We start from the raw sequence: 13,935 nt of genomic DNA, 5'->3' as shown, positions 1-13,935 counted from the left end.
TCTTCTTCACATTTCTTTTTGAAACATAATAATCGCAGATAATGCTAGATATACCTATTACGAATTGTTGTATTTTATGAATATTCACATAATACGATTACTAGTATGATTAATTATTCATAAAGTACAACGTTTTGTATTATATTCTTCGCGATAAGATTTCAAAAAGTATAAATGTGAAAAAGAGCCGCACGCGACATGATTACCTGCTCGTACGAACGTTGGTAAGAGAATGATTGCGCGGTAACTACACGTAAACATGACGCGCCGCTCCGTGGTCCGTGCCACCCCTTGCCGTCTCCACCCCGAGGCCGCGCGCCTACCGTCTAATTGTCGAAATATTAACGCATATTACGAAGTAAAATAATCTATTCTTTGCATTTTTTATGTTCTTCGATTAATGAAACAATTTATATGTATCTAGTTTTAGCGGCGCGAATCGTTTAATGTGATATAATTATATTGTGATACACCGAGGAACATATTTGACGTTAATTTTATAATTTTAAATATTTCGTATCAATTACAATGTACTGACAAAAGGCAAAAAGTAAAAAAAGGTTTTTACTGGCGTGATTTTTCTGATATAATTGCTCACGTAAAGTGCTTTTGACATCCCAACATTATATCTCAATTTTTGTTGCTCTTTTTTGTGATTTATAAAATTAAATAAAGATTAATAATATATCATACATCCTTTAAATAAAGATAAATGCAAAATTTATTTTAAATTATGAATTTCGACTATATAAAATAATACGTATAAGTACTAAATAGCATGCACATACATTTAGAGATATGTAATTTTTAAATATAATTTACCTATTACACTTTTCCGGTATCAATAAGAATGCGGAGTAACGCGACAATGGCAGAATTATACTATTCAAAGTGATAAAAAGCCACAATTTGAAATATCTAACAATAAGATCTCATTTTTATACCATACATGTGAGAACAAATGAAATATCTAAAATATTCATGAGCTGTGTATGCGCGTAATAAATCTAAGAAATTGAGCAAAAACCGTACAATAAAATATATTAACCCTTAGTACACGCCTTAGTTTAAAGCAACTTTATGTAATTCGCGTTCCTAAAGATCTAATTTTCAATAATTAATGCGACACACGGAACGACTCGTAAAACGCGTCTTTCTCTCTCCGAAGTCGCCGGGCGAATGCCGAAGTGATGACGTAGTTGTTATCGTCGCCGCGCGGCACGTTCCCCCACTCCTCGCTGTTCGCCTCGCGCCGTTTAGATATCCTACCCCACTATTGCGAATGAAAAATATTCACGGTTTATTCATTTATTCATATTTTACATGATTTTGACAAAAGGGTGTCGTCGTACATTTCGCGCTTTGCTTTGTGGAATCTCTGGCACTAGTTTAATCCTATATTATTTGCGGTGTTCTTTTTATATACGTAGTTGATAATTATTCACGTGTGTGAGGTATTTTTGATATTCAACGATACATTATGTCTCAATTTTTTCCCTTTTAAAATATTTTAAATGATTCATACTTAAACAAAGGTTGATAATATTCTATACATCCTTTATAAAGATATATGCAAATTTTGTTAATATTGCGGAACAATTTGCGCTCAATACAACTTTGGTTAAAAGTATTATATATCTTGTTAATCATTATTTAATTTTTCGGTTAAAAAATTAGTTTATGACACTACTGTTGCTGCATATTATTCTGTGTTTCAAAAATTCTTTAAACTTACGTAATGCCGATCATGGCTCAGTAAATAAGTAACTGTTACGACTTATTTAAAATAAAAAATAAGTTTTAGAAACTTATTTAAAATATAAAATCGTAGGAATCGGTAAAAAACTGATACGACTTATTTAAAATAAAAAATATAAAATAGATTCGGGAAACTTATTAAAAATATTAAATGAGAAATAAATTAGAAGTGTTGTTATTTAAAATAATAAATACTAAATAATTCTTTTATTTTAGAATAAGACGTAAATGATTCTGTTATTCACGTCTTATTCTAAAATAAAAGAGTTATACTCTAGTAATTATGTTTGATAAAAACGAAATGAAAATTGCATAAAATATAACTTCGTAATTTTGTTTACTAGGTAATAAGTTAGAAGTATAGTTATTTAAAATAATAAATATTAAATAACTTTTTTATCTTAAAATAAAACGTGAATGATAGAATTTAGCAGTTTAAATATTATAAAAGAATAGCAAGAGACGTCAATCTTTTATTAAAAATATATTGTTGTTGTGTACACTGCACGGATTTCATATATAATTACATATAATTATATATAATTATGTACAAAATATGTCACTATATATATATATATATAATATTTTTTCCGGGTTATTATAAACTGGTAATCACGGCGCGTCACGTTTACGCGTAGCTACCGCGCAGTCATTTCATTCCCGAGGTTCGTACAGACAGGTAGCTGTACCGCGCGTGCCGTTCTTCACGTTTCCTTTTGAAATGTAATCGCGATAAATACATAATACGAATCGTCGCATTTTAGATTCCAAAAACTTACAAAAATATTTAATAAGAAAAAAGTCAGAAAAAGTTTTTTTTAACCCTTAAAGTTCAACAATTTTTATTTACATATGTAGGAGATGCGAAATTAAAATTTTTTCATTCAAGAACCCATTAAATTATCCCTCCTATGGATAATCGACACGCTTCTGTCCTGTTCTTTAGTACAGAGACGAATCACATTTACTTTCGACGATACGATTTTATCGATAGTGTCAGAAAATGTATGTAGTCACGTAGTTCCCAAACTGAAAATGGATGTATTGGTGCTATTGTACGGGTGATTTCGACGGTAACAGGAAGAAAGACCGGCATAGCCTCTCTTAGATTTCTCCATGGTAAAAGTCGCCCTAAACTAATCATATTAAAGAATTTTACAAGCGCTCAGTGATTACTTTCATCTAATTTCTGTAATTTTAGGATCTAATGGAATATACCAATCAGATGAAATCGCGTTCTTTCGATGGCATTGCGATGGCGCCTTTACGTAACGGAGCGTTTACTACTGTGACGTTGGCGGCACTGGAGGGATGTCAATTCAATCAAATTCAATATGAAAACGGGTGACTATGAGTACGATAATAAACGACACTTGAACGGCGTGTAATTAATAATAAATTCTTCGTTCAAGAATCAATCATCACAGAACTTGTATGGTTTATAACGCACTGAAATATCGAAGATGTTGATCTACGATGTATTGCACAAGGAGAAGGTGTATCACGCTGTCGCCAGCGATCTTAGAAGTCTCGGAGTTAAGTATCGCTTCAAGAAGAGCATGCTTAAGAGCGAAAGGCCCGAGGCGTGCAAGGATATCTCCAAAAAAGTTTTCAAGACCCCTTTGTTTTATCAAGCCTTGGACATTGTTAATCTGTCATCAGGCGCCATAGTCCACATACCCGTGTTTGTCATTCAAGCCTCTACGTTCCTGGAAGAGCATGTCGCTCAAGAGGGTCTGTTCAGAAAGGCTGGCTCTCAGGCGCGACAGAGAGAATTGATATCCCGATTGAATAACGGCGGTGGTTTAGGTGACAAAAATCACGCGATTGATATTGCCAATTGCCTAAAATCTTTCTTCCGAGACTTGCCAGAGCCACTGATCCCGTATGCATATCACGATTTGTTCGTGCATTGCGCGTTGCTGAAGAGTCATCGGGTACAGGCATTATTGTTAGCGTGTACGCTGCTACCACCGTATCACTTGAATACCTTAGCATTCTTCATGGAATTCTTAAAAAAGGTTTCCATGTTTGAGAAACAGAACAAGATGAGTATTGACAACTTGGCGAAAGTCATTGGACCAAATATCATGCCATTGCAAGAGACATCCATGTCGGCTGTACAAAATAGATTGCAAATGCATTTAACTATTGTCAAGGTAATACAAATTTTGGAGAATATATATTGATAAATCATATAGGCAAATAGATAATTGTTACTTAAATTAATATTGTTACAGATTCTGATTGAAAATGCAGAAGATATTGGTGTTCTACCATCTCATGTTACTCAGAATATTTCTACTGAAACAAGTGGCAGTACGGACAATGGATTGGATTCATTTGAGTTACATAGAAAGCATAAAAAGAAGAAGCATCGTAGTGGAAGTCTTACACGTAAGTCATATCGAAATACTCTCAGTTTTATCTAAATATACCTGAAAATATATTTACTGATTTATATATAAATACAAAATATATTTATGTATAAGTGTTAGTAAGATTTATAATATTAATGAAAAAATTAATTAAATAGAACACCTAACATTGTTAGATTTATTAAATGTAATTTTGTGTTGTACATAACATTATATGATTCAAATCTTATTTAAAATTTTATAGTTTTTCTTATATCTGTGTATGTATATATAACATATATTGAACATGGGGATGTAATGTTTTATACAGGAATGTTCAATGGCTTAAAGAAGATGGTTGGAAAGGGCGCTGATGCACCTAATGATACACCTAATATTGTTCAACAACAGTCTCTCGTACATCCAACGCAGTTAAATGTAGCACCTAACAAATTTACCAAAAAACGAAAAGTAATTGAGAAAGAATATCCTCCGAATATAAAGAAAAAGTAATGAAACTACTTATTCTTTTGTTATTATGTTATTTTTTTTTCTTTTATATATATACCGTTTGATATTTAATTTAAAATAATATTGATACAAAACATAATATATGTTCTAGGAGAACGACTGAAAAATTAGACAAATCAAAAAAATTAAGATTAAGTTTAGACAAATTTGTACCTAAGAATAAACAAGTAAGTATAGCTATTTTCATATATATAGAATGAAAAATCCATCTAAATTAATATTATTGAGTAGATCTGAAAAGATTAAAGAGCTTAATTATTAAATCGTATTGTGTACAGTTTATTTTAATTGTAATAATTTTATTTAAAATACTTTCAGAAGAACGTTGATGATAACTTATCAGATTCATATATGGGCAATTACAAAATGTGTAATGAAAGACGTTGGAGTTCAGTAAGCAACTCTTTTGATACGCACAAAATAAAATGTGAGTACAACGACAGAATATCAAATATGAGATCAAAGAAATATGATGGACCGTCAAATAATGATTTTCGTCAAGAATGTAACGATGTATTCATTAATGCCACTGTGGATTTATCAGACGATGGTGGCGAGCAGGACTTGCTTATGAATAAAAGTCATAAAAATGGTGAGCAATGGCATATTAATGTAAGCACAAGTTCAAGAAAATTGGATGCTACGGATGAAAGTGATAATATATGCTTGCTGACACCTGAGGAAAAGACTGATTCAGAAGAATTTACATTTTTTCCTAGTAGTGACCTAATATCTTCATCAAGTGATCACTATGAAGAAGATTATGTCAGAATTCGTAAGAGTGAATATGAAGATATAAAGAATCGAGTTTCTGCGATTGAAACGCGTATTTCTCAAGAATTTGGATGTATATATAACGAAAAGGATGATATCACTACACATTCGCTAAATAACATACAGACAGCGTATGAAAAAACATTAGAAGAAGCTAGTATCGAAAATACTCTAACAAGCGACTATCTAGCAAAAAGACTAAGTAAAGAACTAAAGATCAGAAGATCGGGAGAACATAAAATAATAAGATCGCCTAGCGCAAGAAAAATTGGATCATTGAGAAGACGTTCACAAGAAAAAGCTGCAAGGTAATTGAATTACATTTAAACTACGATGTTTTTTATAATATATACAATTATTATGCATTTAAAAATTTTATTTTAAATAGTGCATAAATATCCTTTTAAAAATATAGAATTTTCTATCATGTGTAGAATAAAATGTTCAAGTAGTATATAAAAATAGTTGTAAAACTAATATAAAATTATCGTTTTTATTGTTTTAATGTTTACAGTAAACGTATTAGAAGAACTGCATCATGGCATATATCTCCAGAATTTAACTTACATCACATGCAACTCGAAAAACAAGTAAACGTTTGTCCCATCGAAAAACAATCGATTTATTCTAATAAATACTTGAAGGAGCATTCTCATTCTGCCGAAAAATGTAATGAAAATATTTCTAATAATATGAGAGATGAAATAGCCTGTTTACACAATCAAATTAACACATTGATTTCTCGTTCAAGCGAACGTAAAATTTCAAATAATAGTGACTTGGATCTTTCCGGATTTAAAGATCTGCATTTGAATAATAATCATACGATCACATCTGTACGTAGAGCGTCATCTTTTCATGGAAAAGATTTTGTAGATAACTCATCTTATTTCGATAAAAAGATCGATGAATTAAAAAAGGCGAATAGTCATCAGAATATAGCCTTAAACAATGATTGTTTACTAAGCGATAAGACTGTTTTCGAAGGCTCGAACAAAATATCTTGGAAAGATGCGGATAAATATTTTAAATCAGTGTCCCGAAGAAATACACCTGCTCCACAGACTGGCAGAGCATCCGTCGCTAAACTTCGAACGCAAAATGCTGGTATGGTACTGGCCAAAGCAAGATTATTTGACGAGGGCACAACGAAGAGATCCGAATTTAAATCAAGTAATGTATCAAACAGAAAACATTGTCTCGACAATGTAAATAAACATTCTCCCAATGTAGCTAAAGAAATGAATATAGAATGTTTCAAGCAAACGTGCAACAGGACACAAGTCTCTCGAAAAAAATCCAATAAGGATTCGAAAAATAAAAATCGTCACGCAGTGTCATCTCCAAATGCATCACCACACATTAAAACGCAAATAATAGATGCGTCATTAAAATCGTTTCGAAATGGATTGAATGAACATTATGTGCAAAAATTTGAACTGCAAGATCAGAAATGTTCGAATAAGGAACCAATTATACATCAAACTTTCACCAAAGATAAAGGGATCAATGTCGCACACGACACAAGAATTCAGAAAGAAAACATCGCTACAAAAGGATTGCCGTTGACGAAGATGCCTGTCAGTACAACGCTAGAAAATCCAAATATGTCTCCTTACAAATCAGATATTAGCAAAACCCCGCATATTAAGCGACCTTTAACAGTAAAAACGCCGAAAAGTTCCAAATTAGTGCGTAGACCTCCAGTTGACACACGTAGAACACCATTGAAAGCAACGGCACACCTAGGAACCCCAAAACGTCAAAGTCCTAAAAGTATCTTGAAAACACGAACTCTCAGTATGTATACATAACAGAAAGTCTAACCATAAGTACTATATGTTGAATTAGTTTTACATATACATATATATACGTTATTTTAAGAAGCTATAATTTTTATACAGTTTTTATATATATAAACAATATCTTTTTTTTTGTGGTGTTTTTAATATATTTGATACTTATATTATAAAGCAGAATATATATATAAGAAAGTTACTACAAATAGAAATAGGACATCGCAAGCAAAACTGATAGTCTATGCGTAAGCGTTTAAAATCACATTTTTTTCTTAAAAAAAAAGTGATTTAAAAACATTCTTGTATCTCTATATGTTTAGTACAAAATTTATTTTTTTTTTAAGTCTAAAACATGAATTGTTTGAAATATCTTTAAGGCTAGTCATTGCATATATCTGTGCTCTCATTTAATTATATAATCCTCATTCATTGTCATTTGATGACAAATTCAGGTTTACATGCAATATTCATATTGTTGCTCGTTAAATAACATGTAATACAAATCATCATAATTAACATTTGACTTGTAAATATATCTATTACGAGGAGACTAATTATATGTCGTTATAATGTTTGTGTTAATTTTCTTTCTCGCTCACAATTTTCTTTCAGAAGAACCACGGTTAAAAGAAAGTACCCGCTTTCTTTTAAATATTTGTGACGTCACCTGTCAGTGTTTTTATCTACGAAAGCGAAAATCATCACGATCCACGTGGTTCAACGATCACGGCACGATCATTCGTGTGACCAATCACGTGGCACCGCTTGTCCTTTGCATGCTGTCACAACATAATGGTTGACATTTCACATCTTACATAACTGACAACGCGACGTTTGTAATTAATAACGAATTGCGATATTTGGCTCGTTAAATGTTCTCGTCAAAAAGAAAACGCAGTAAAAAAAGAGGCTGGATTGCAGCCTCTGAAATATTTATATACGCGAATAAATGATTCGAAGATTACCGCGATTATGGATATTGTCACGATATCAGCGCCACATTAATACCAACTCTCAGCGTGGCGTTGTTTGTGTGCGCGTATACGTTTGTTCACATATAGTTTGTTGTACATACAGCAACATACAGTTGTCGAAGTGGTACAAGGATCGTCGGAAACGTGCGATCCGATCAAATTCTCTGTGCAATACGCAAGTGTCAGCGATTTATTCGCTCAGGAAACGCGGAAGGTGTTCGGGCTGTGCGAGAAAGTGCCCGGCACGAAAATGAGGGAGGCTGGGATCATGCTGATAAGTACCGCGCTAACATGCGTCGTTATTGGCAATGCGTATTATCAAAGAAAACAATTCTATCCGACCGTCGTTCACATAACCAAATCTAATCCGAGCATGACCGTGAGTTGAGCTTTCCTTAAAGCATTTTTTCACCATTCTCGATAAATCGCGTAACGAATATGTGCCCTACTACCGCATATGTATTTGTACTCAGGTGATCTACACGCAAGGATTCATTCTTGCATTCATGATCAATGCCTTCCTACGAAAGATCTTTTTCGGTACCTTACGCGCTGCCGAGCTTGAGGTGAGCGTTTCGTCCTTCTATGTTTCCTTATGTCGTTATCTTTCTGATAACATCACCTTGTTTGCAGCACCTAGTGGAAAAAGTCTGGTATGCCGTGACAGAGACATGCCTGGCGTTTACAGTGTTCAGGGATGACTTCAGTCCTAAGTTTATAGCGTTATTTACTCTCCTCTTGTTCCTAAAATCATTTCACTGGCTTGCAGAGGACCGTGTTGATTACGTGAGTCTTGTGTCATCAACAGTTAAAGTACAAGGATCTCTGTGATGTATCAAGCATACATTCATTTTTATTATATATTGATGTTATTTACATTTTTGTAATTATACCTATATAATTATATTCTATACAGTAATCACATTATATACAGTCAATGAATTATCTTTTATCTTTCAGATGGAAAGAAGTCCAGTAATAACATGGTTGTTCCATCTCAGAGTCGCCACTTTACTAAATCTTTTGTTTGTCATCAATATAATGATGATCAATTATGCCTACGATACAACAGCCACTAAAGGTCCCTCTGTACAACTTGTGTTTGGGTTTGAATATGCAATTTTGCTGACTGTTCTTTTTAATATTACTGTAAAATATGTCTTACATACTATTGATCTACAAAGCGAAACTCCCTGGGACAACAAACCAGTATTCCTGTTGTATACAGAATTGATTATTGGCATATTGAAGGTAATTATTATAAAAATCTTGTTTTTACGTTAATTTATAATTCTGTATATGTGTGCTTGTATTTTATAACTGGTTCTAACAAACCAATGTTTCCTTATAGGTTTTTCTCTATTTTGCCTTTGTGACCTTAATGATAAAGTTATTTACATTACCTTTATTTGCATTGCGTCCTATGTATTACACAATGCGAGACTTCAAGAAAGCACTTCACGATATTGTAATGTCTCGAAGAGCTATTAGGAATATGAATACTCTTTATCCAGATGCAACAACTGAAGAATTAGCTGCTGCTGATAATGTTTGCATTATATGTCGGTAAGTATTGTAATAAATAAAATTGTGTGAACAATAATAAATTACTTATTAAGACCGTATATGTGAATACACAAAAATTGTGTGAGTTCTTGTAACAATTGTAATGTAACTTGATACATTATGCTTGCAGAGAGGAAATGGTCACAGCTAGTAAAAAATTGCCGTGTAATCACATCTTCCATACTGCATGCTTACGTTCTTGGTTTCAACGTCAGCAAACATGTCCGACGTGTCGGTTGAACATTTTGAGGCCTACGCCGAACAACACAAGACCTAGACAACAAAATCCTCCTCAGCCTGGACCACAGGTGCCTCCGCAACCTCCACAAGCACCTGGTGTCAATCCTATTGGTATGGCTTTGTGTTATTTCTTGTACTTGTGTTTTATATACTAAATATGTTATCTCCATATTTAATCTATTTCTTTTTATTATTTAATACAGGACCACCCTTTCATTTCCCAGTATTTTGGGCTGGATTACCAGCTCCAGGTATGCCACCACAACAGCAACAGCAGCAACAACAACCGCAACAACAGCAGCCGCAGCAGCAACAGCAGCAACCTCAAAATAATGCTGGAAGTACTCCGCCTCAAAATCCAATACCACCTACCGGAAATATTCCACTTTTCCCACCACTATTTCCTACAATAGTACCATTGCCACCTATTCCTGTACCGCCACCGAATTTAATCGAATTGAGCGAAGAAGAGCTTAGAGCGATGGAAGGTAACCTGCGGCAAGCTGTTGAAGCCAGGATACAAACGCTGCAAAGAATTCAACTTTTATTAGACGCTGCCAATGCAATGATGAATCAATATCAAACGGCAGCTGCTACCGCTAAGTGAGTATAATATTCTATAAAAATAATATCTATATATATATGTATATATATATATATATTATTATTTATTATATAAAACATCTATGACTTAAAATTACAGCATTCCTGTGAATAATAATTCTACAAGCAATACCGATAGTACCTCAGATACATCCACGATGCCAGGTCCAAGCGGTACAGCAAACACAAATAATGGAATTAATAGCGATAGTTCTCAAGTTAAAGTAGAAAACACTCCTACTCCGAGTACGTCGAAGGAAAACACTCCTACTCCAAGTATATCGAAGGAAGACACGTCAGCATGTTATGATACAGTAGACTTGTCTAGAACTGAATCTTCAAGCGAACAGGAAATGCTGCGCAAACGTAGGTTACAAAAATTTTCACCTCCACCAACAGAATAAATAAAAATAAAATTGTGTGATAACTTATGTAACATAATAGTTTTTAACTTGGTTTATTATCGGCCTCAATTAACGCAAACGGTCAATAATTGAGGACTGTATAAAGCTAAAGTTTGGATTTTGTGATTGAGACGAGATAAGACGATATTCGATATTGGTTGAGGTTAAAAGGCAGTTAATGTTTTAAGCACCGATAAGGCTGTTTGTAAAGAAATCACCAGCGATTATTAAATCCAGAATTTAGTGATAACCGAGACTGAAAGCTTGAGACTCAAATTGCAAACTGTTATACTACCAACTATCGTAATCACATGAAAGAATGATTTTATAGGAATGACAATTTTTTGTCTTTCTTTTTGTAAATTATTATACCAGAGTGCATATAAAATGTAAGAAATTAATTCCATTGACTTATTATACTTGATTATAATTTTCAGGTTTATAAATGTGTTTACCTGTAAATAATTACAGATTTTCTTGCTATCTATATAATCTTTACAATTGTACGAGAGTATTTCTTATGAAACTACATGAAACCTTAAAATTAATTTCATGTTCTTTGCATAAACATGTATTTGAGTACCTTTATCCCTAAGCTTTAATATATGGAAATTTCTTATGTACATTTATAATTATATTGTCATGTAAATACGCTATATTTTTGTGTGTCTCATCCTTTCATAAAACCAAGACAACATACCAATATTGATTATCATGATGAACAGTACAATCATTTCTGATAATTAGCCAATGTATATAATTTATTTATCGACATATTTCTTTTTTCTTTTTTAACAATATTATGGATAATGCACAAAAGTATATGTTTAGAGATAATTGTTATAGAATTAAGACAACTAAAAGTGCAGAAAGAATATGTATAAGAGAAAAATGCAGGGACATAAACTTTAGCTCAATCTGTGAGTAAATTGTTTTATATTTCTCTTCTATTATTACATCAACATTATTATTAATACTATATATATTAATACTATTAGTCCAGATTGGATATTTTTATTCAATTTTGGATACCAACTGTTTGAATTAAAAACCGACTTCGATTCCAGATAACTATTCAAAAAAGAGACACTATAGTTGTGATATATAAACAATTAAACTTTAAAAATTTTTTTAAATAACCCTAATATTTAAAAAAATGAAATTTCTACATAAAGTTTTTCTTTGTGAGAGAGAGAGAGAGAGAGAGAGAGAGAGAGAGAGAGAGAGAATACGATTATTTATAATCTGTTTAATCCGAGGTTTAATCTATACGAGCTATTTCAATTTTATTCAATCTTAAATTGTGTATCGTGTTTATTTTTTTATAATTAATAGCAATGAGCAAGTATTATAAAAAAAAATAATTTATCCCCCCCCTTAAGAGAAAAATGTATTGTTAATTTTTAATAGAGATATTTTATATATGTTATTTAACAATGGACACTGGTCAATCGCGATGTGACATTTTTGCTAATGTCAATGTGATGTATTCCACATGATATAGAAGAAAACTGACTGGCATTAATGCATCCGCCAAGTTTTATTGATCAATCGAAAGCTATTTATAACCTCATTTTAACATCTCGAAAATGCGCACACTCGATTTCGTAAAGAGGAGTATGCAACAACGTTAACATATAGGAGTAACTTCCTCGATAAACATTAATATCGCCTGATAATTTATCATAATTCATAACATTCGTAAATTCGTTGCGGTTTTATAAATTAATTTTCATACAGAGAGCGTGTCCTAATTGTTTTTTTAATTGTTCTATCGAATATAGCAACACAGTATCTCTGCGATTTCTACCGAGATGTCGCCTGTATTACGTATGCACAGTATCTTATATTTTTTTCAACAAAGTTATCGCTGCTTCTACAGAGGAGCGAGAAAAGAGAAAAAATGTGATATCCGAACGATTGCTGGTGTACCGAGCTACCAAGTTGTAAATTTAAGAGATATCGCGATAACGTAACGATGTCATCAGCGAGATCGGTCCACTTTTCGAGCCGTTATCGAATCGAATACTACTACAATGTGAAAGTCTAATTATCGTCTCGTTTTCAGTAAAGAAAATTATCTTAATTTGATATTTCAAGAGAAAAAATCCGTCAGGTTCGCTCTGGACGATTATTATGGATATTAAATAAATACAAATATGCATATATTAATTCTTCGGATATCATAAATGCGCGCGCGCAAACACACAGGGAGCATTATAATTATTACTCGACATTAATAATTTCCGAGTCGTATCACTTCGACTACTTCGAGAAGTCGCCCGGCCATCTTTGACCGTGACGTCAGAAATCGAAGAACCCGTCGGATTCTGGAGTCTAGAGAAAATGCATCCGGGCGGAGATGAAATCATCGCATCGCGGCGGCACGCAAGGCGATCGTTGCGCGCGTGCGAAACGCATCTGAAAGAAAAAAAGTCTCGATTCATCGCGATGAAAAGATTGCAAAGTCGCAGAAGTCAGCAAACGAAACTCGTACGTTCGCCGGCACTTGGTCGCTTTACCGACCGCGTGATTCTCGAGGTCATCGCTGTCGTCGTCGTACACGATTTAGACACTGCGAGAAACGCGTCGAGTTTTCTCTGGCCATCGAAATTCAAAAGTCAAGACAAAAGTCGCGAGACTTAATGTTTTCTAAAAAAAAAAAAAAAAAAAAAGAACAAAAAGAAACCGGACTTACAAGATTCACGAGAGAAGAGAGAGAGAGAGATTTAAGAGTTATTCGAAGAGTCCGTTGGCACCGTTTAAATCTCGCGCTATGCGTCCTTGCGTGTCACGCGGTGAACCCCGTGGCGCGTTGTTATGATCTATCATGGCGGAATGTAGTGTTGTGGCTGTTCGGTGTCTATGTCAATTTTAGAGTGCACAGCTCAAGGGAAAAGGGTGCGTGCGGCGATGCGAGCCGACGGCG

General features: G+C 33.4%; 2 protein-coding genes across 2 annotated transcripts; both read left to right on the top strand.

Moving 5' to 3' along the window:
- The first annotated feature begins 3,088 nt into the window (after window positions 1-3,088).
- On the top strand, window positions 3,089-7,241 carry LOC108768648 (rho GTPase-activating protein 11A). Its single transcript, XM_018519168.1, has 6 exons — window positions 3,089-3,917; window positions 3,999-4,155; window positions 4,447-4,624; window positions 4,738-4,813; window positions 4,965-5,728; window positions 5,935-7,241. Exons 1-6 carry the CDS (start codon window positions 3,222-3,224, stop codon window positions 7,232-7,234), a joined length of 3,171 nt encoding a protein of 1,056 aa, XP_018374670.1. The 5' UTR covers window positions 3,089-3,221; the 3' UTR covers window positions 7,235-7,241.
- A 1,202-nt stretch (window positions 7,242-8,443) lies between these two features.
- Window positions 8,444-11,377, top strand: sip3 (septin interacting protein 3). Its single transcript, XM_018519118.1, has 8 exons — window positions 8,444-8,572; window positions 8,667-8,759; window positions 8,827-8,979; window positions 9,154-9,444; window positions 9,545-9,759; window positions 9,890-10,110; window positions 10,203-10,602; window positions 10,703-11,377. Exons 1-8 carry the CDS (start codon window positions 8,444-8,446, stop codon window positions 11,004-11,006), a joined length of 1,806 nt encoding a protein of 601 aa, XP_018374620.1. The 3' UTR covers window positions 11,007-11,377.
- The last annotated feature ends 2,558 nt before the right edge of the window (window positions 11,378-13,935 follow it).

Source organism: Trachymyrmex cornetzi, unplaced genomic scaffold (assembly GCF_001594075.2).
Source record: "Trachymyrmex cornetzi isolate Tcor2-1 unplaced genomic scaffold, Tcor1.1 scaffold122, whole genome shotgun sequence".
Classification (NCBI taxonomy): domain Eukaryota; kingdom Metazoa; phylum Arthropoda; class Insecta; order Hymenoptera; family Formicidae; genus Trachymyrmex; species Trachymyrmex cornetzi.
Note: the sequence above shows the minus strand (reverse complement) of the source record. Positions and strands in the feature narration are given on the sequence as shown.